General features: G+C 39.4%; 1 protein-coding gene across 2 annotated transcripts in view; it reads right to left on the bottom strand.

Annotated features, from left to right (window-relative positions):
- Positions 1–764: 764 nt before the first annotated feature.
- Positions 765–19,742, bottom strand: part of LOC119914383 (AF4/FMR2 family member 1-like) — a 29,451-nt gene continuing 10,473 nt past the window's right edge. Inside the window, exons 4-21 of one of the 2 annotated variants that reach the window (XM_038733670.1) lie at positions 16,254–16,295; positions 14,240–14,326; positions 13,669–13,702; positions 11,725–11,782; positions 10,874–11,015; positions 9,732–10,757; positions 9,548–9,636; positions 8,498–8,723; positions 8,257–8,351; positions 7,483–7,546; positions 7,245–7,381; positions 6,936–7,007; positions 6,195–6,288; positions 6,021–6,064; positions 5,675–5,907; positions 3,792–3,907; positions 1,275–1,314; positions 765–938 (exon numbers count right to left, since the gene is read on the bottom strand). In XM_038733670.1, coding sequence (XP_038589598.1) covers positions 1,291–1,314; positions 3,792–3,907; positions 5,675–5,907; positions 6,021–6,064; positions 6,195–6,288; positions 6,936–7,007; positions 7,245–7,381; positions 7,483–7,546; positions 8,257–8,351; positions 8,498–8,723; positions 9,548–9,636; positions 9,732–10,757; positions 10,874–11,015; positions 11,725–11,782; positions 13,669–13,702; positions 14,240–14,326; positions 16,254–16,295 — 2,583 coding nt within the window. In that variant the 3' untranslated portion in view covers positions 765–938; positions 1,275–1,290. The remainder of the gene's footprint in view (positions 939–1,274; positions 1,315–3,791; positions 3,908–5,674; positions 5,908–6,020; positions 6,065–6,194; positions 6,289–6,935; positions 7,008–7,244; positions 7,382–7,482; positions 7,547–8,256; positions 8,352–8,497; positions 8,724–9,547; positions 9,637–9,731; positions 10,758–10,873; positions 11,016–11,724; positions 11,783–13,668; positions 13,703–14,239; positions 14,327–16,253; positions 16,296–19,742) is intronic. The other variant, XM_038733671.1, reaches the window with a different exon arrangement.

Genomic DNA, 19,742 nt, shown 5'->3' with positions numbered 1-19,742 from the left:
ACCCAAGCTTATATTTTCTTTTAACGCAGGAGGAGGGCTCCTACATGTGAACGAATGGATGGACTTCCCCCCCCCCTCCCCCCCCCGCCCCCCCGCCCCCGCCCCTTTTAGACCCATAGTAAGGCATTACTAACAGAAAGATGAAAGACATGAGACCGAACAATGCAGAAGAGCTGAAGGCCGCTATTGAAGCATCCTGGTCTTCCATAACACCTCAGCAGTGCCACAGGCTGATAGCATCCATGCCACGCCGCATTGAGGCAGTAATTCATGCAAGAGGGGCCCAAACCAAGTACTGAGTACATATGCATGATTATACTTTTCAGAGGGCTGACATTTCTGTATTTAAAATCTTTTTCTTTTTTTTATTGATTTCATGTAATATTGTAATTTTCTAAGACTTTGAATTTGGGATTTTCATAAGCTGTACACAAAATCATCGAAATTATATCAAATAAAGGCTTGAAATCTCTCACTTTGCATGTAATGAGTCTATATAATATATTAGTTTCACCTTTTAAGTTGAATTACTGAAATAAATGAACTTTTGCACGATATGCTAATTTTTCGAGTTTCACCTGTATAGGAGAATGTGGAAAACAGCATTCCTATCAGTTTTTGCAGCATTTAGCTCAAAGCAGCACTGTCAGATCAATTTTATTGATTTACTGTGCCTAACTACAGCCTAACAGAGCTGCTAGCATGGCTAAAGACTCAAATCTTACCATAACTCTAACTTATGACATGTTGGGACACTTCACCAACTGTTGCACATCAGTTTAAATGAAAAGTACATTTTAACACAACACATCTGTGTTTGTACAGATGGAGGGGTGATAGCTGGCACCATCATTGCACCCGTTGGGATTTTAGCCTTGAAAGCTGGATTGCTGTGCTATGTCTTCAGTGTCCGGGGGTATAAGCTGAGCGGCTTGAGCCTGCCAACAAGAACAGCCAGTCACATTGATGTGGTAAGCTATTTAGCCTGTTATGGTTGAGTGTGAACCATAGGTGTGAACACATGGTTACGTTTTTCTCAGTGTAAATACTAAGTTGTGTCATTGTTCTGTTGCAGCCTGCTTTCAGCAACCCCAACTTCACAGGAGAATCAGACTAATTTAGTCTCTATAGGATTCACATATTGTATATATTCTAATACACTCATAAAAATGAGATGTATTGCACTTACGTTTTTGAAATGCAACAGTTTGATACATGTCCAGAGTAATTCAGAAATGTTGTGTATGTAAATTTACTGTTCACATGTTATTTACCTTTTACCTCCAAATCTCAAATTGTGCAATTCTTGTTTTTCTGTGAGAAAAATAAGAGTAAATAACAAAACATAAATGTCCAGTGTTTATTCATCTTTGTACACTGCAACACAAATTCTTTACATATTTCACAAAATGAAAAAAAGCATCCTTCAAATTCCATTCAGTATTTTTCCAGTAAATAATTATTTGGACAGGAAGTGTAAACTTGTTGCAGAGTAATTCATAAACAAAGCACCAACAATCAAGGAAGATGGAAATAAAGCCACATGTTGGAAAAGACAAGAACACCAAAAAAAAAAGAAAAAGAAAAATACTGTTGCAGTTGCACTTTATGTATGTTGAATGCCAAAATGATCTTGTGTGCAGTGTAGACATCTGTGGTAAGAAACTCCAAGGACCATTTCAGAGCAGCCTGCTGATGATCCGTACATAAAAAAAAAATCTCAAATGCCGTGGCACCAGTGTACTCGCTCCTTACTTAAAAAAATATTACTATCATTTGTGAGAAAATAAAGTCAGGAACACTTAGTGATCCTCATTTAGCCCTTTTATCATTTAATTGCATCCACACTCCAACTGAATTAACAAGCGAAACATTTCAAAGCCCAATTGTACGCATTTGACTGTGCTAATCCAAAGCAGTGTTTCTTTTCCTGCATCACTAGAAGAACGGGTGACACCTCACTAGAAAGAAATTGAGCCAACAAAGCTCATGCTTTATTGCTTTGAATCAAAGTTACAATAAACAAGAGTAAAGACCAGCATAGTCCAGCTGGTCTTGAGAACATGCTGCTCTTTTGTCCAATGACGCACTGAAATTAACTACAAATACTCAAAAAAGTGCATTTTTCAGTAAGCTATAGTTTGGCCATTTATTCTACTCCCACAGATTTAGTAAACATTTTGCAACTCAACATTTTGCTACTCAACAAAAGTGTGGGAAACAGAGAGGAAAGCAGCTTACTGGGGCAAAAACATAAGGGAGCACTACTGTAATTTCATGTGTGTTGAATGACTGTGGTAGTCACTATACTTGAAAGGTAACTCAAACTAATGCCCAATTTGAACCACCACATCCAACACAATACCAAAGGAAAGTCAGGGATGTAAAATTATCCGCCCCCCCACCCCCCTTTTTTTTTGTTCTTGCAAGTAGTTAACCAAGAAACTATCTATAATTAGGATTTTTACTTTACTTTGATTCTTGTATAATTTCCAGTAGGAGGGTACGAGTGCAATATGACAAGAATAATATCTACCCTGCTTTGGTCTGACAAACTAGCCACTACTTGTCAACATCACTTCTGCCACGACCACGAGCTGCAGCCACCAACCATCATACCAAAACCACGACATCAAAAACTTCCAATCATCATTCAGTACGACGCAGACAAGAGTAAAGATGCAAACCTGCGTCTGGCATGAGCATGAGTTCCACCGACGCTACGGTTACACCCGATACACGATGACGACTTCATTCAGCAAAGAATGCAGGTACGTCTCCCCTGAATCAATAAAACCTTTCCTACTTTGCATCTTTTTTACGGACAACACCTTTCTACATTCAACATGTATGGCACGTTTTTTTTTCCTATCTTATTTATGTATCTTTAAACACACTTTTTATTGAAGCAGAAACAGAAAACGTTTGTTAACCAGAGCTGGGAACACTCATTTGAAAAACAGAATATACAAAAGGCCAATGGCGGATTAGCTAAAATGATTTTACTGAATGCTGATTTAATACATTTTCCCCATATTTGACTTATCTTTGCTTCCAACATAGTCTAAATTAGACTGTGTCGTCAGTACAGATGTTATCATAAATTACTTCAGCCATGTGTGACACTGCACACCTGAATTCAGGTGATCCTGACTTGATTTGTGGGGAAAACACAATACGGAGTTTAAAAAATACAAAATCCCTGAATCCAAACTAAACCAATATTTCAGTCTGAAACAGGGAAACTGAATTTCTTTGAGAGAAATGAAACCATCAATTATGAAAAACTGTGTGGTGACCAGTCGTGACTTAATTGTCCTTTTGCAGATCAGGTCATCAATAATAGTAACATTATTAACAAAAGTCATGATATTAAATAAGATTTGTGTCAGTACTTGCACCACAACCAAATGATAAGGCTGCGGAAAATTATAATTATATAATATAATAATTAATAAAGGCCTGATTCGCAAATGATTCCATGACACCAGCTGAGGAACAGGAAGGTACAAAGCAGGTGCAAGACAAGAAATATGTGGATTACAGCAGATGTAACCCAAGTTCATAAAAGTGCCAGAGAGAAAGAGAGACACCAAAGTGGACACAAGAGAAAACAATGAATAACAAGTGCAATGATCAGCGTGGTATCTTGTGTCTACACTTTCTGATGAGATGAGTTCATGTCCATGTGAAGCAAAAAAAAAAAAATATAGACAACTGGCACAAGCCTGAGGGACAGTTCAGGTCAGTATCAGAGTTCAGGAACGACAGCTGGTTGCTGGTCACTTTACCTTTTGGCTGTCCAGCCTCAGCCAGTGGACACCCTGTCTCGTATAATGGACCATAGAGCTCATACTTGACGACAGGCTCAGTGGGCCCATTACTGTGTCCAGCTCTGTCAGCATAGCTGAAACAAGCAGAAATATTTAAAACATTAAACATCACTAAAGTCATTAACAGCACTGAAGCACTGATGACATTTTATCTATCTATAAAAGGAATGGCTTTTTGAATGCACTTGCAGGGTGACTGCAAGCTGATCTTATAGGCCAGTGCCACTGATGTGTGTAATGTGTCCTGTATTATGCGTTACTGAAATCTGTACCTAGCATCTCATCTAGTCTGGGTCAGAGGTGTAAAGTAACAAATCTCAATTACTCACATTACTGTAATTGAGTAGCTTTTTTGTGTTCTTGTACTTTTTGAAGTAGTTTTTTAAATCTGTAATTTTACATAAGTATGTTTTGTTTAAAGTATTGTACTTCCCTACATTTTCAAATCACATCCGTTACTGAGTAAAAAAAAAGTGCTAGGAAAAAACACTTTGGCTTCAAGTGCAAGAGAACAACTGCTTTATCATGAATCAGTGTAAGCTGTGAAAATGACTTTTATTTTGAAGTAGTCACAGGAAATGCTATCTGCTTGTAAATTGAGATTAGCAATGGTCGCTCTCATTCGTCAAAAATGCCTCTACACAAGACAACCGTCATTTTCAACAGTTTCTTAGACAGCGGAGCAGTTTGAAATATGGCAGTGAGTAATGCAAGAATCAGAAGCAGCAGACACAATGAGCTGTTAAAGAGCTGCAGGCGACAGGCTGCACACCTTCAGCCAGGTAACCAACTCCTTTCACTTTCGCTGTTTGCAGACTCATGGTGTGTCAGATCATGACCGCTCATATAATTACGGAAAATACCAATAACTGCCCGACAATAGTTTGTTTAGCTGCTCCAGACGTCTGTGGCCTTTGGCATTACAAGTCATCTGCTTTTACCACCAGTAACTACCGGTGTCTTGAGCACAATAACGGCGCAGCTGCAAAACAGCATCGAAACCGGGTGATTAATATATCATGCCAATCAGAGTTACATTACAATTACAGATTTTAACCATTACTCCTCAGTGAACTGCCTCCTTCAGCTTCAAACGTTACTTAGAAAAAGTAACTAAGTAACATTTACTCTCAGTAAATTTTAAATGAGCTACTTGAGTAGATTTTTACACCAGTAACTTTATTTATACTTAAGTAAAATATGAGCTTTTACTTAAGTATAATATTTTTGTACTCTTTCCACCTCTGGTCTGGGTGCCTAATCTAATTTTGTTTAGCAAAAAAAAGCCCATGGGACTAGTGGTGCAGATCTGTTTTGTTCAACTGAGACCGGAACAGAAGGTCAATGTTTTTTAGCACACTTTATTCTAATCTCGGCAGGCAAAACATCAGTTTTTAGCATATTCTAAGAAAAGCAACCACATAATACCAGTCCCTGCTGTCCTTCACTGGTTACCTAGGAGTTTTAGAAGTGCTAACACCCCGTGAGCTTGATCGCTGCATGAGATCGATCCTACTAATAGCTCCACAATCTCGTCTTGTCACCAATGGTGGTTTTTACCTTATGGCTTTCTCTTAGCCAAATGAAAACCAACAATTGCCACAAATTCCATCACTTTCTTATTCCTAGCATTGCTGTACGCTGCACTTTGGAATTTTTGTTTTTCATTATTATTTTTGATGAAACATAGCAGCTTTTTGTGGATCAGTGAAAAAAATAACTTATCCTAACTGAATCTACTTGAAGTTAAAGTTCTGTCACTACAAATATCAAGCAGCCTTTCAGATTCACATAACCTATTTTGATTTTGGTAGCACCCTCTCTTTTCCATCCATTCTCACCGCTGCCTTTTTGTGCCAGCTCCTCCGCCTGCTCCCAGACGTCATGCGCACTCAAGAATAGTGTAGTGATGTTGACATAGGCGAATGCCACTTGTTCAATGGCCTGGGGAACCGCCACGGTGCTGCTGACAGGGTCCACAACCAACCCGCTGCCACTGTGGTTGGAGCTGGGGCCTGAGCTGGTGGATGTGTTGGCTGGAGACGGTATGCTGGGGGACGGGGTGTGTGTGACTCTAAAAGGAAACAGGAAAAGGAAAAAAAAGATGTAGACTTTTCATGTGCTACACACCTCTGACAGCTTAGCTCAATATATCCAAACAGTGAATGTAACACGGAAACTACTTACTTTGATGTTAAGACGGAGGGATCGTGTGTTGTCTGAGCAGAGCTCTGCAAGAGGTCCACATTTAATTATAAAAAACAAGCTGCTACTGCCACTTAGTACAACTACTATTACCTAAATAATTACAAAACATTTACAGTGGCAAACTAGGAGTTATAGTAATGCCTAAATGCTTACATTGAAGTGATCAGTGAGCGTCTTTGAGTACTTGAGTGCAGTTTTGTGTTTGTGGCGAAACATGGCCATCTGCAGGAGAGACTGGCACTTCAAACTACAAGACACAAGTAAATGTTAGTTTTTCACTGACTATGTTGTGGAAACTCGTAGTATACAATCTCTTCTTCTATATCACGTTTTAAATTCTTAACCAATGATTTGGCAACTTGGACAAATGTATTTTTTTAGTTCTTATGTAAAATTTAAGGGTTTCCTCTATGTGCTACCCTTTGTGATATTTTAAGCAACATAGGCCAAATGTTTGTTGATGATGAATCAGTTTGACTGGCAGAATTAGTAACGGACAGTAAAATTAATTACTTATACTGCCCATCTAACAAAGTGCCACACATCTATTAAGTGCAGTTATCTTGCACTTACAAGGAGTTGCTGTAACGTTATCAACTTTTCAATATAAATATATTTGACATAATTATAATAATTATACAGCACCACATACTACTACCTTCAGAATGCCATTGAAGTTAAGTACACATCTCTTTGACATGAACACAAATGAGAATTTGAATTGGAAGAAAGTCACTCAATGCTGCCAAGAACCAAAACACAGATTGGTGGAAAGCTTAAAAACCTAAATGAAGCTCAATCAGGAGATCAACCATAACCAGTAATGTTAGGGATATCTCAAGAGACATTCTGGTGTATGGAGAAACAGCACATAAAGTATCATCTACACCTTACCATAAAGCTAAAAAGTCCTTTTCTGAGGGTGGAGCAGAGGGGTCCACTGAGTTTTTAAGTTTCAGTACAAACCTGTGAGAGTGGAGAATGTGGCAGTAAAACTAATGCATTAATCAAATTTAGTTATAGAACCAAAAACTTTCACGTTATAGCTGAATTAAATTTTATTTTAATCTGAATTTAACTTTGATAACATATCAATGTCTTTACAGACATACCCTGCACTCTATAGATTTGCAAACATGCAAACTAATTATTACAAAAAGCTACTAATAGTGCAGATAATCCATGATAAAAGTGGGTTCGTACTTGAGCAGTTCCACAGTCTCTGCAAACATAGTGTAGGAAGACATCGAAATCTGAGGATCTTTTTCCATGGCAATGCCACTCTCAACAAAGTACATGGCCGCATCCAGGTAGTTGAAAGCTTTACTGAGCTTATCTGACTACACACAGAGACAGACAGAGAGTTTGGTTATAAGTTGCTGGGTAGATGACAGTAATTTTAGTAAATGAATTCAAAAAACAAACAAAAAGAGAAACCTACTTCTGCATCCGCTTTGTGCTTCAGTTTTTTTGCCTCCTTTATGTAATGCTTCACTGGATACTGCCTACAGGTGAAAGCTTTATTAGACGAGTCACAATATACAACTCAGAACACAATAAATGTTTTCATCACTGACACAAAATAAGTCTTGAGTAACAATCCACAAATGATGCTCTGGTTTCTTTGGACTGCTTCTCACAAAGTTACTGACTTGCACTCTGAGCTTTAATGTCCTTAATAATAATTATATTACATATCAATGTATCACTTGGGCTTTATTTGGCTGTAAGAACATGAGGAGCTTCATCAAAGATCAGCCAAAATTACAATTAAAACTCAGAAGCTACAGGGAGAGATTAAAAGGCTACACAGGCGAATGAGATACCTTCTCAAGCATCTCAGCATGGAAAGCTGGTCTAAAATGATTAGTGTGACTCACATTTGGTCATACTTGAAAGTAAATTTTAACTCTTACTGTAGCTTTTACAGGATAGCAGGCGAGCTACCCTAAAATGTTGTGACTTCCCATCATGGAAGTTTTGGTACATTGCTAAAACCAACACTGTCTGCGGGTAAGATCTCAGAACAGTCTCTGTTCTGTGAATTTTCTTTCCGCTGTGGAAAAACTGACAGACTTAAGTCTGGAAATAGAGGAAATGTCACATCTTGGCCGAGAAAATGCAGCTAGGTCCAGGCACAGGCTGGCTTTTATAGGACATAAATTAAAAACTATATTTTACAACAACTGAACAAGGTTCCAGAAAAGATTTTTACCTGTCCTCAAGTCTGAGCAAAGGTCTGTTGGTCAAAGCTTCCCTAGCAGGCTGTGAAGATGATGTGACGGCGAGGCTACTCTTTGGGGGCTTCTGCTAGTATTGCACGAGAGACATTCAGTTAAAATTTGAATGGCTTCTCTTTTCTTGTAATAATTAATGAACAAGCACTAAAATCATTTAAACTATGAGAACTTGCAGAAGCTTGTCTAGAAGCTAGGTACTTATATCCTGACAGTCACCTTTTCAAAGTGTGGGTGCTCTGTGTGCTTTCCACTGCTCTTCTTGTGCTTGCAGGAGTCTTTGCTCTTTACAGCGTCCTTACTGGACTCCTGTGTCTCCCCAGAACTGCGTGTGTGTGACTTTGAGTCTTTTGCAGTGTCTTTGGGTGTCAGAGGCTGCTGCAAAGGAACAGGATTTTTCTTGGCCTTCTTTCGATCCCGGTCCTCTTTTGAATTGCTGGAACTTCTGTCAGTGACAAGATGAGAGAGTTTGTGTGATGTGACTGAACGGACTCGCACACATCCACAATGAAAAAAACCTCTCTATGAAGGCCTGCAGGTCAACTGGGCCAAAGTTTTAACTTAAAAATATCACCATGAAACTGAAATCTGAACATTGGATAAAGTCAGGTTAAAATTAATTTTGTTGACATATTAGAGTGAAATGCTTTTACAGATGGAATATTGGATCTCTCTTTTTTATCGTCACTCCATAAATCAGAAAATACTGTCAACAGCAATTGCTTTTACAAAAGAAATGGTTTGTATAAATTTGGCTATAAATGATCTCAACAAATCCCTCTGTAAAAACCCTCAGGATAGCGATAGAAATAGAAGATCTGGTGTATGTATGTGCTACTGAAGTAGAGATTTTAGGTCCAGCGTGTGACAAAAAAAATAAAAATAAAAGACTTGTATTGTAAAATTTCATACATTTTGCGAGACACCACCATCACTTTCCAAGTGATGCATACATTAAAACAAAACAAAATAATTGTATTGCAGGTTTTCTGAAATGTTATGTTTAAATATATTTATAGCATATCTAATGCCAACTTTTTTTCGAATTTAGGAGAAATCTACAGGTGCAAAACTACAAAGCATAGTAAAATAAACACCCAAATGGGCACATTGGCTGTTTTCTTTCCTTGTTATGGAAGCAAAATCTCAAAATTTACCAGTGCATGAAAACGCTTTGTTTCTGCCTGTAGTGTCTTGCCTTAACACATGTTAATGTTATCTCTGGTAAAAACATGGTATGGGATGCTACTGATTTAAAAAGGGACCTACTCCAGTTTGAGAGAAGCATGAGTTGAAGAGGTATTCTTGTTTTCCAGCCTCGGTTTCTTCCTGGGAATAGTTTTATTGTCTACCTCAACCTATAAGACAACAAAGCACAAGTTAAAGTAAAAACAGACTTTCATCATGTACATGTATGCCAACTAGAGCAGCCCTGGACCCTCATGTGTCTCACATTTTGAGGTATACTCTTTTTGCTGGTTTTGCTGAGTTTGTGTGTTGTACAAGCATCACTGCCCCCGTCATCTTGCTCTATGACCAGTGCTGATCTTTTTGCATTTCTGGGTATCTCCTGGTGGTTGCCGGAGGTCTGGGGAACTCTTAAAAGTAGACTTAGATCAATCTTCACCAGCAGGGATCTAGGAGGCCTATGGGGGTCCCGAGAACTCTTGGTTTTATGCCCAGTCTTCTCTGAGAGCTTGTGGGTTGTTTTGTGAGGAATCTTGGCGTCCTTCTGACAGGTGGTCCCTGACTTGGGTTTGCTACAACTGAGTCTAACTGGTGGGACAGGAGACAGCTGGTCAGGCTGAACAGGACTTTGGGTGGGGCAGGAGCAGGGGTTAGGATATCGCACACTACATGATGGACAAGCACCATTCAGTGTCAGCTTGACTTGAGGTTGAGGCTCAGATCCAGCCTTCCGCTTGTCAAGTGATGTGTGTTTAGTCCTCTTACTGAGTCTTTTAGTGTCTCTGCTGTCCTTGCTTTTCTTGCCATGTCCCGTTTTCGTCTTTACCTTGGGTCTATCTTTGAAACGGGGGTCTTTGTCTTGCGTGGCTACAACTTCCTCACACTTCACGCCGATTGCTGCTTCAGTGTGATCTGGGCAACCTGTCTTGGTTGGTTTTGAGGAGTGTGTATTGCATGAAAGTTTCCTGGAACTGCTACAGCTGTTTAAATCAGCAGAGGGGGGGGGTTGGCTACTTTGCTGGTTATAGCTGTCCTGAGGGCTTTCACAATGCTGCTGGGGTTTTTCAGTGAACTCTTTCGGGTGAGAAGAAAGCTGTGGTTTAGACTCCCTGGCGGGGTCGACCACCTCTACACTGGAGTGCTTGGGACTTTGAGTGGTCGGTGGTGGTTTGTGAGCGAGGCTCTCAGAGGCCTGTTGACCACTTTGACCTTCACTGCTGGAGCTCTGCTGACTGGGCCTGATCCAGTTCCCCAACTGCCAGTCACCATGGTTCACCGCCGGAGCCTCAGGCTATAAAAAGACACAAACAAGGTGATTTTAACAAATAAGGAAGAGCAAACGGTTCAGAAAACAGCTCAGGTAATGCATGTTTATATAGAACACATAAAGGACAAGCAGCAAATTACCTCTGTTTTAACTGAGATGCTCACTGGGGGTTTGGGTGGCTCCTCTGTGGTGCTTTCACTGTCCGACTCTGATCTTGAGCTACTCTCTGAGTCGCTGGAGCTGGCAGACTCAACCCCTCTGGAATGTGCCGCTTGAAATGAACTACAGCACACACACACCAAAGGAACATGACATAGTGGTGTTAAAGTTATAATTAAGTAAAGTGATGGTAAACCGTTCATTTGGAAGGGTTTGATGGTAGAAATGCAATTTGTTAATTCTACAGTTTTTTCCTGAAAATTAGAGCTATGAAGAATAGTCGATTGATAGATTAGATGTTTGACAGAAAATTTATCAGCAATTATTAATCAATTTAGTCATTTTTCAAGCAAAAATGCCAAACCGTTTCCAGATTTTCAAATGTGGGTATTTTCCTTTGTCATTTATAACATTAGTATAAATATATTTATGTTTTAGTCTGTTGGTAAAATAAAACAAGCTGAATACATCATCTTATCTCATTTCTTTCTACACAAAAAAACAATGCACTGAGAAAATAATCTGCAGATCAACTGATTGAGAGAATAATCAACAGTTGCAGCCCTAATGAAAATATTTGTAATACTATTTTTTCTGAAATGTCTTCTGATTGTAGAATTTATACAATGCTCCTTTGATTTGAACTCATGGTGGGTGAAACCAGCTGATTCTGACTGGCTGGTGGAAAACAGCCTGCAGAAACCCTGATGAAGCCAACTTGCCTGGTTAAGACAGGTAAGACTGGTTAACACTATGTGAAATCAATGATTCTCTATCAAATATAATTTTTTGAAATTATAGTACAAAACTGGCCTTATGAAAAGTCACTTACGATGAGGAGCCCTGTTGGATGAGCTGGGATGGATCTGCAGGAGATGATTCACACTTCTCTGGAAAGAAAAGACAGAAAACAAACATTGGTCCCTAATGTGGATTTAGCTCCAATGCACTGCAGCACTGACTAAAGATAACTTCACAGAGTATAATTTATTCAACACTAGAAAGATCAAACTTTTAAAAACTAATCTGCAGGTAAAAGTGATGCCTTTAGACACCTTAAAGGGGTACTTTGCAATTTTAATCCAATACACTTTTTGTTAAATTCGGCAAATTTCCTCATGGGAAGGTAGCTCTCCGATTTTCGTGTGCTCTGAAAAAAAATCCGGGCCCTGGGTCTGTAGTACAAACAAAGCTGCTTGGAGCGAGCAGCAGGTGGCAGTGGCACGCTCAAAGCAGTGGGAGAGAGAATGTAAATAAACAGCAGTATTTTCGAACATGTTGAACTCAATACGCGACTTTAGCTGTGAAGATGACAGAAACAGCCACAGAGGGAAAGGTCTCAGGAACTGTGAGACAAGTTATAAGACCAGGCGAGGGGAATACCTGTGTTTCATTGCAGGATAAATCTACGAGATTTGAAAGGAATGAAAACCGATGCGGAGGTTGCTCTTTTTCTGCTGGACAGGTGAGTAGGCGTTAGCTTTGCTGTTCCACATAAACGACAGGTTCAGCGTTACTGTCTTGTCTGTCTGTTGTCACGTTTGTGATGATCCCAGCTGGTTAGCTTTGTTAGCTTAGGTCAGTGTGTGTGCGGTAGAGGAGAAATAGATGGAGTGCGTGTGTTAACAGAGCCCCGGTGAATAGAGAGAAACGGGTCAGCACCTTGTTCAGCAGTAAATGTACAGTAGAAGTTACAGTGACTGGTGAATAAAGACCACAGCTTCTCAGGACTAAAGAGGAGCTCCTGTGTGTTGCTGCAAACTGTTAATTAAAGTGAAGCAGGTTATCCCCAAAGTTAGCACTGACTTCGGCCGTGGAGATAAACAGTTGCTCCTGTGCTTCCCAACTCATCACTGTATTTTTGTACAAACTATTTCAAGTAACTCTCTACTTTTTTACTCTGTTGTGTTTTGGATGCAGCGTTTGTGTGCTTACACATATTGTTCGTTTGATGTTTGTTCACTAATTGTAACTACTATTGAAGTTCCTCTTGATTTTCCTACCGATAAATAAACTAGACTCCGTATGTTAGATTTAGGCTTAGAAAAGTATTTTGCTTCAATACATATTTAAATATTGTCAGGCTTGTTGTCACACCTTCTACAGTGCTGCTAAAACATGCCCTCTTATTGAGGCTAACTTGCTCTCGGACAGCAGACTGTGCGCTGTGGATTCTGCTATATTTCAGCAGAGTAGGACTGGTTACCATGGCAATGCGCATTCATGAGTTTGTTTATCAACAAACTGTCTGCAGAATAGCATAGTATCCCTTTAAGACAAGGGCTGTTTGCTTCCTAATAGATTATTCACCATAGAAGCACTTGCTTTACTACAACTGAAAAAAAAAAAAGAGAGACGGGAAACAATAGAGAGTAAAAGACATCACAACAACGTCATCATAATCAGTAAGAAGAGACTGCTGGAGAATGGTGAGACATCACTCCTCCTCTCTTCTATATCTTTCTCTCTTCGGAGGTTAATTTGAGATGAAATTATAGGGTTGTTTTCCTCGGCTGTTATTTTGTGGCCAGTTCATATAACAGGGCACACAATGGTTCTACAAGTTGACACAGAAACATTGCTTTGAGGAAAAAAAAAATATAGAGAGATAGAGAGAGATAGATAGATAGATAGATAGATAGATAGATAGAGAGAGAGAGGTGCTGCTTTAACTCTGTGGATAGCAGCTGTTTCATGATGACCGCCTGCTTTCAGTGTTGATTTTCCATGATACAGTAACTTATACCGTACTCTGCTTCATTCCCTCATTACTCACTTTGTCCTGGACATGAAGAAACATGCTCTGCTTCCTGTGAAGACAGAGGACACAAAAACAAAAACAAGCAAGCTTTAATCTGGGTCATACATGTTTCGATTTAGATTTGTACAGCTACATTTGTGTAATAACTGGCACTCAATATGCACATCAATCTTTAATTGACAAGACTAGGGTCTGGAAAGAGGTCTTCCTCTGGGAACATGAACATGCTTTGTAAATTATCCAGTAATGGGGAAGGCCACTGTACAGCTGCAGCATTTCTAGCATACTGGTTCTGGCATCAAAGCAAATCCACGGCAGTAAGTATCTCTCCACCACCAGAAATGATTCTTAATTTGGCCAAATCAGTGAGGGAGTTTTGCGCAAAAGGGGCTATAACTTTGTAAAATACCCGCTTGATTTGGCAAACACTGGATTTGGTTAAACACTGGAATACTTTTCTCAAGAATTGGGATTTTATCCTTTCTTACAGTAGACTTCATCTGAGAAGGTAACGCAAGAGAGGATGCCAACCCCTCCTCTTATGTACACATGGGCAGTGCCAGTGAGCATAAACTTAATAAATTACCTTGGCTGGGAACGGAGACTTGGAGGGTTCACCTGTGCTAGGTGTGTGTATAGCTGTCAGGAGAGGGGGCCATGAGTGGGTCATTTCCTGTGGAGTAAAAAGAGAGGGATGTGTTAGGATCCTTTCGATTTACTATAGCCCAACTAAAAAACTGAGTGATCCCTGTCCAGTATCTGAGAAGATAATATTCAAACTGCCACCCTGTATATTTAGGATACAGTGATGGGCATAACTTGAAGACCCAGTAGCAGCCAAATGAAAACCTCACATTTACATTAACAACTGTTAACGTTGGAGAAAAAAAGGCAACCGGGGGGACTGCTACATTTTACATTTTTCCTACCAAAAAAATCCCACCCCCTCCCTTCCAGTGTCCCTCCAAAGCCCATCCCCCAAAACACCTTTTCATTTCACCCCAGCTTTAATATCACCATAGCTCAACAAAGTCATTCAAGGAATGTACAAACATTTATGTAACTTTTACATGGGGTGTCCTTTACGCAGGCACCAGGATAACAGAAAGGCTGATTTGTAAAATAAACTAAAGTAAACTCTGTGCAAATGATACAAATACATTAAGGCTCCTGCAAAGATGCTATATGGTGCTAGATAATTATGATTCAGGAAATAATTGAGGAATAAAAATTGTTTTTAAATGGCATTCCTTCTTTCCTCAGCACAGATCAGTGCCCACATGCTGAGCTTTGCAAACTCCGTGGAAGAAGACTGTTGTAAGACTTCTGTTGCCCAAGTTTGTAGGGTTGTTGAGCAACAACAAACATGTATGTTTGCACTTCTATGACTTAAAATGCAGCATGCCCAACAGCCCATGTTCCTCCTGAGAAGCCTGAAAGGTTTTCATGTCAGACAGGACAATTTAACAACAGTACAGAATCAGTTCTCACATTCAAGATTGCATCCTGGTACAAATTCCTCAAAGAGAAAGGCAAGAAAAAACTGACCATTATCACTGGCACCACTCAAATCCAACAGTCAGTCACGCAGTCAAAAGAAAGTCAGACTCCATCACCAAGATCCCTTCACACCCCCTTCCCCACTACTTTCAACTACTCCCATCAGGCCAGCTGCTTCAGTCTTATTTATTTATGGAATTGTTTGTGTTTTAATGTAATTTTATTTGAGTCTTTTAATAGATGTATGCTTTTATGTGGTATGTGAGCCCCTAACCTAAAACAAATTTCTATCATTATATGAATTAATTAAAATATTGTTACAGCCACAGGATCTCAAAATGATTCGCATCCAGTAACCAATCACCATCAAAAATCAGACAATATGACTTTCACTCATTTGTTTTCATAGCTGTAATGCAGTTTTCTGCTGTTAAGCGGCTATTCATGCAAACTGTACACTTCCTGCTGTTGCTTCAAGTCAGCAACCTTCCACTGGGTTTCTTTTATTATGAAGCAACTACCAGAATGCAGCCTTATCGAGCAAGACAACAGTACTAAGTAACAAACTCTTTGATATGAACATCACAATATGTACATTTTTTTTTCATCTAGAAGGAACAGCAAGATGTATATATTTTAACAGAGGAACGGGAAAAGAAACAGCAAATACAGTGAATTGTTTAGATTAAGAGGTGCAGTCACTTTTGACAAAACTCCAATATGTCATATCAACATGTTTGGAAAATCACTTGCACCCATGCCTGCATAAAAGGTTCAGTGGTTCACACAGCAGTGTTATACATACAGTGCATATTGACATTTAGTACGTGGGGATTGCCCTTCATTTAAATTACTTAATTTAATACTTTTTAATTCCAATGAAGATTAATTCAGAACCCATCAAAAGAAACAAAATTTGTTTAATTTGTATAGATCCAAAGTATCAGCTTTTATCACTTTACTTACCTTAACATTTATCCCAATTTATGTAATTTTGTATTGTTATTCAACTGATTTCTTGTTCTGTTGTGACATTTATAACATTTTAAAAAGGTAATTTAGAGTCAGATTCATAATAGAATTGAAACAGCTGGACTTACCCTTAAGATGTCCTCTACACACTGGACTTCATTTGTCCTTGTCTGTAGAAAGGAAAGGATTAATTAGGTGTTTCCAAAAAGACAAAAGACACTGAAAAACCTGTGTGCAATTATTACATGAAATTTTGTTTAGGGGCTAATGTTTTACATGGCAAACCATTTATGTTATTAAAAAAAAACAACAACATGACATCTCCCTTTATCTTTCCACCAACTGCACCTCAGATTGCTCACTCCTAGTTGATGTGATGCATGCGGTCAGTGGAACTAAACCTCAACCGCATAGACCCTATCTATCCCTTTCAGGGACATTGCCAGCTGTAAAACAACAGTTGTCATTTATCTTAAAACCTGCAATGGGGCATATCATCGTAAAGTACAGCATGAGGAATTGAAAACGCAGAGTATAGCAGAATACTGGATGGAAGACTTAATATGCCAAAATAAAAACAAAATCAAACAAAGAAAATATGTGGCATACAGTACACATTGTTATATGCATCTCCTTTTCAATTTATGCACTTAGTGTCTCATTCATAAAAAATGTTTAACAGTACACGTATTTAGCTTTTGTCTTTAATAACTGAATGAATCTTTGTTTCAAAGTCACATGAATTTTCCACGCAACATTAAAATCAAACGCAGCACTGAAACAAAGTGAAGAGGTGTATTGCAATTAAGTGTTGTCCAGCAGAGCGCAGCATAGACATGGCAAAACTAAATTCAAAGCACTTTCATGTTTTCATAAAGAGATGCAGGGGAACTGTCCAATCACAGCTTGGGGCTGAACCGTTGAACGCACAAGACGCCAAACCTTGAAGCAGATGTTCACATCACACACCGGGTGCCACTCCTGTGAGCTAAGAAAAGGAAACTGAGACTGCAATTGACACAGGCTCACCAAAATTGGACAATAGAAGATAGGAAAAATGTTGAGACTCGATTTCAGCTGCGACATTCAGATGGTAGAGTCAGAATTTGGCGTTAACAACATGAAAGCATGGATCCATCCTGCTTTGTATCAGCGGTTCAAGGCTGCTGGTGGTGGCGGTGGTGTAATGGTGTGGGGGATATTTTCTTGGCACACTTTGTGCCCCTTCGTATCTACTGAGCATTGTTTAAATGCGACAGCCTACCTGAGTATTGTTGCTGAATGTACTCCAATGGCCTCCACAGTCACCAGATCTCAATCCAATAGAGCACCTTTGGGATGATGTGGAATGGGAGATTCGCATCTTGGATGTACAGCCGACAAATCGTCAGCAACTGCTTGATGCTATCACATCAATATGGACCAAAGTCTCTGAGGAATGTTTCCAACACTTTGTTGAAAGTATGCCACAAAGAATTAAGGCAGTTCTGAAGGCAAAAGGGTTCAACCAGGTATTAGCAAATTATACCTAATAATAAAGTGGCCAGTGAGTATATGCGCCTAACCATCCTCGCAGGGTCAACTCTTAAGCTATGTTAATTTTATGTGTTAGGCTGAAATATTCCCTGGTTTGATACAAGAAATGTACATGGTTAGTGGTGAATAGTTTTATTAAAGATCTAATGGTCATTCTTCACAGATGTTTGCACAAAATGCTATGTTAGTATGTGTAGACAATATAAGCTGTATCGTGTTTGTTGCTGTTGGTAGTTTGTTATGATGGACCATTGTGTCCTAAGGCCATGTTGTTTTTTGTCTGCCTGGATTTTGCCATCCCGGCAAAACAAACAGCGTGAGGGGGACCATACCCATCTTCAAACTCCTTCATTTTGATCTCAATTACACAGCTGTAAAGTTTCACAAATGCATTTTGCACAATTGTGATGCTATTGCATTGAGAAAATCTGTCCACATACAGACGATATATTAACACTTTGCAAAGTACTCAAAACTGTTTCTGTGGTAGTCCCTGCCACAGTAGGGGTCTCCAAGACCATATTTTGCCATGACATACAAGGTGTGAGCTGCCGTGGCTGGTAACAATGTGTATTGTATTTTACTTTTAATTTAGACATTTTAAATCTTGAGACAAATATTTCTTATGGCAAATATTGAAAACACACACTTTGATTGATCTTTGCATTGTATCCAATGAGCACTGAAAAATTCTCCATCCAGAGGGGAGAAAAAGAACAGACCAACTTTAAAAATCCTGTACTACACTAGGTGAGTGACGCAATACCCTGTATCAGGCAGCAGCATGGGCCAACCACAACATCAGATAAATAGTGTGTGAATGAGTCAACAGGCTGCATTTCAGTTTGTTTTCAGTTTTTCAGTTTTTCCTTTTGAATGGACAGTGTTTGAGATAAGGTCAGAGTGAACGGGCCCACAGAGCAGTTATGTAAGTTGGTGACAAAGCTCATTTATTGTTCTGCTGAGCCCAGGGGTGAAGTTATCCGAGGCAGCTGAGGTCACATATACACACACACATATACACACACACACAAAAACACAAACCACAGGCTGCTTGCCACATACACCGTGCCACGTACCCAAGTAAGACATTACGCTACATGCCTAAAAAATATCATACTGCACTGTGGCAAGCAGTGTTAGATCAATAAAATATTGATGTTTCGCTACTAACAGTGGAAGTGCAGTACAGTGTTTCTAAAGTGCAAAACATTTTCCAAAAACTAAGAAAACCTTCATCACCTGAAATGAAGTTTCTGAAATTGTGTGTTTTGCGCAATTATCCTCTCAGTAGTTTGGTGGCTAAAGGGCAATGCACATCCAAAAACATCTTGCATATGGGTTATTGCAGATGTGGAACTTAACTCAGATGTGTGGAGCTGGTGAGTAATAGGGGAATGAGTAACTGCCTAGCTTTCCCGCACTAGATTAGTCCCAGCAGTCAAAACAGCAGCACATTCAGCACTGCTGTGCTGCTGCAGGAGGGTAAGGGGGAGTGTGGAGTGCTGCAGGTGCAAGGGTTGAGTGTGCGTTTATGTGTGACAGAGAACAGATGAATAGAGTTGAACTCGAGTTCAGACAAATTTCCTGACCAGTAAATCACGTACATCAAAACTTTGGAGAGGTTTCAGAGAACATCCTGAGATCAGCAGACACACAATCCTCTTAGCCAATTAAACACTATATTAAAAGGCCAGACAACAGTGCTGAGAAATAATAGGAAAAGTAGGATTTCCCTTGTGTTATCACCCTATCACCCTATCACCCCTGGAAGCACCACACAACAGTGGTATCTGACATTGCAAGACATTTCAAAAAGCAGGAATCAATCACATACCATAGTATCTTCACCATACTGTACTACATATTAGATCCCGCCTTTACATTTAACAGGGTACTCATGTTAAACAAGTTCATTGCATTTGATTAGAGAGAGCGCCAGAGTAAATTAAAAGCATTCATTCAACAGTAATGATTACAAAAAATTCAGCCTTGCAACATTCCCTTGTTCGCCTAGAGAGAATATTTGTTTGTGAAATCATACAAATTCTCTAATAGCAGCTTTCAGGAAACACCATTTC

The sequence above is a fragment of the Micropterus salmoides genome, unplaced genomic scaffold, assembly GCF_014851395.1.
Source record: "Micropterus salmoides isolate LMB-PRFRI ecotype aquatic unplaced genomic scaffold, ASM1485139v1 Ms_hic_scaffold_20, whole genome shotgun sequence".
Taxonomy (NCBI): Eukaryota; Metazoa; Chordata; class Actinopteri; order Centrarchiformes; family Centrarchidae; genus Micropterus; species Micropterus salmoides.
Note: the sequence above shows the minus strand (reverse complement) of the source record. Positions and strands in the feature narration are given on the sequence as shown.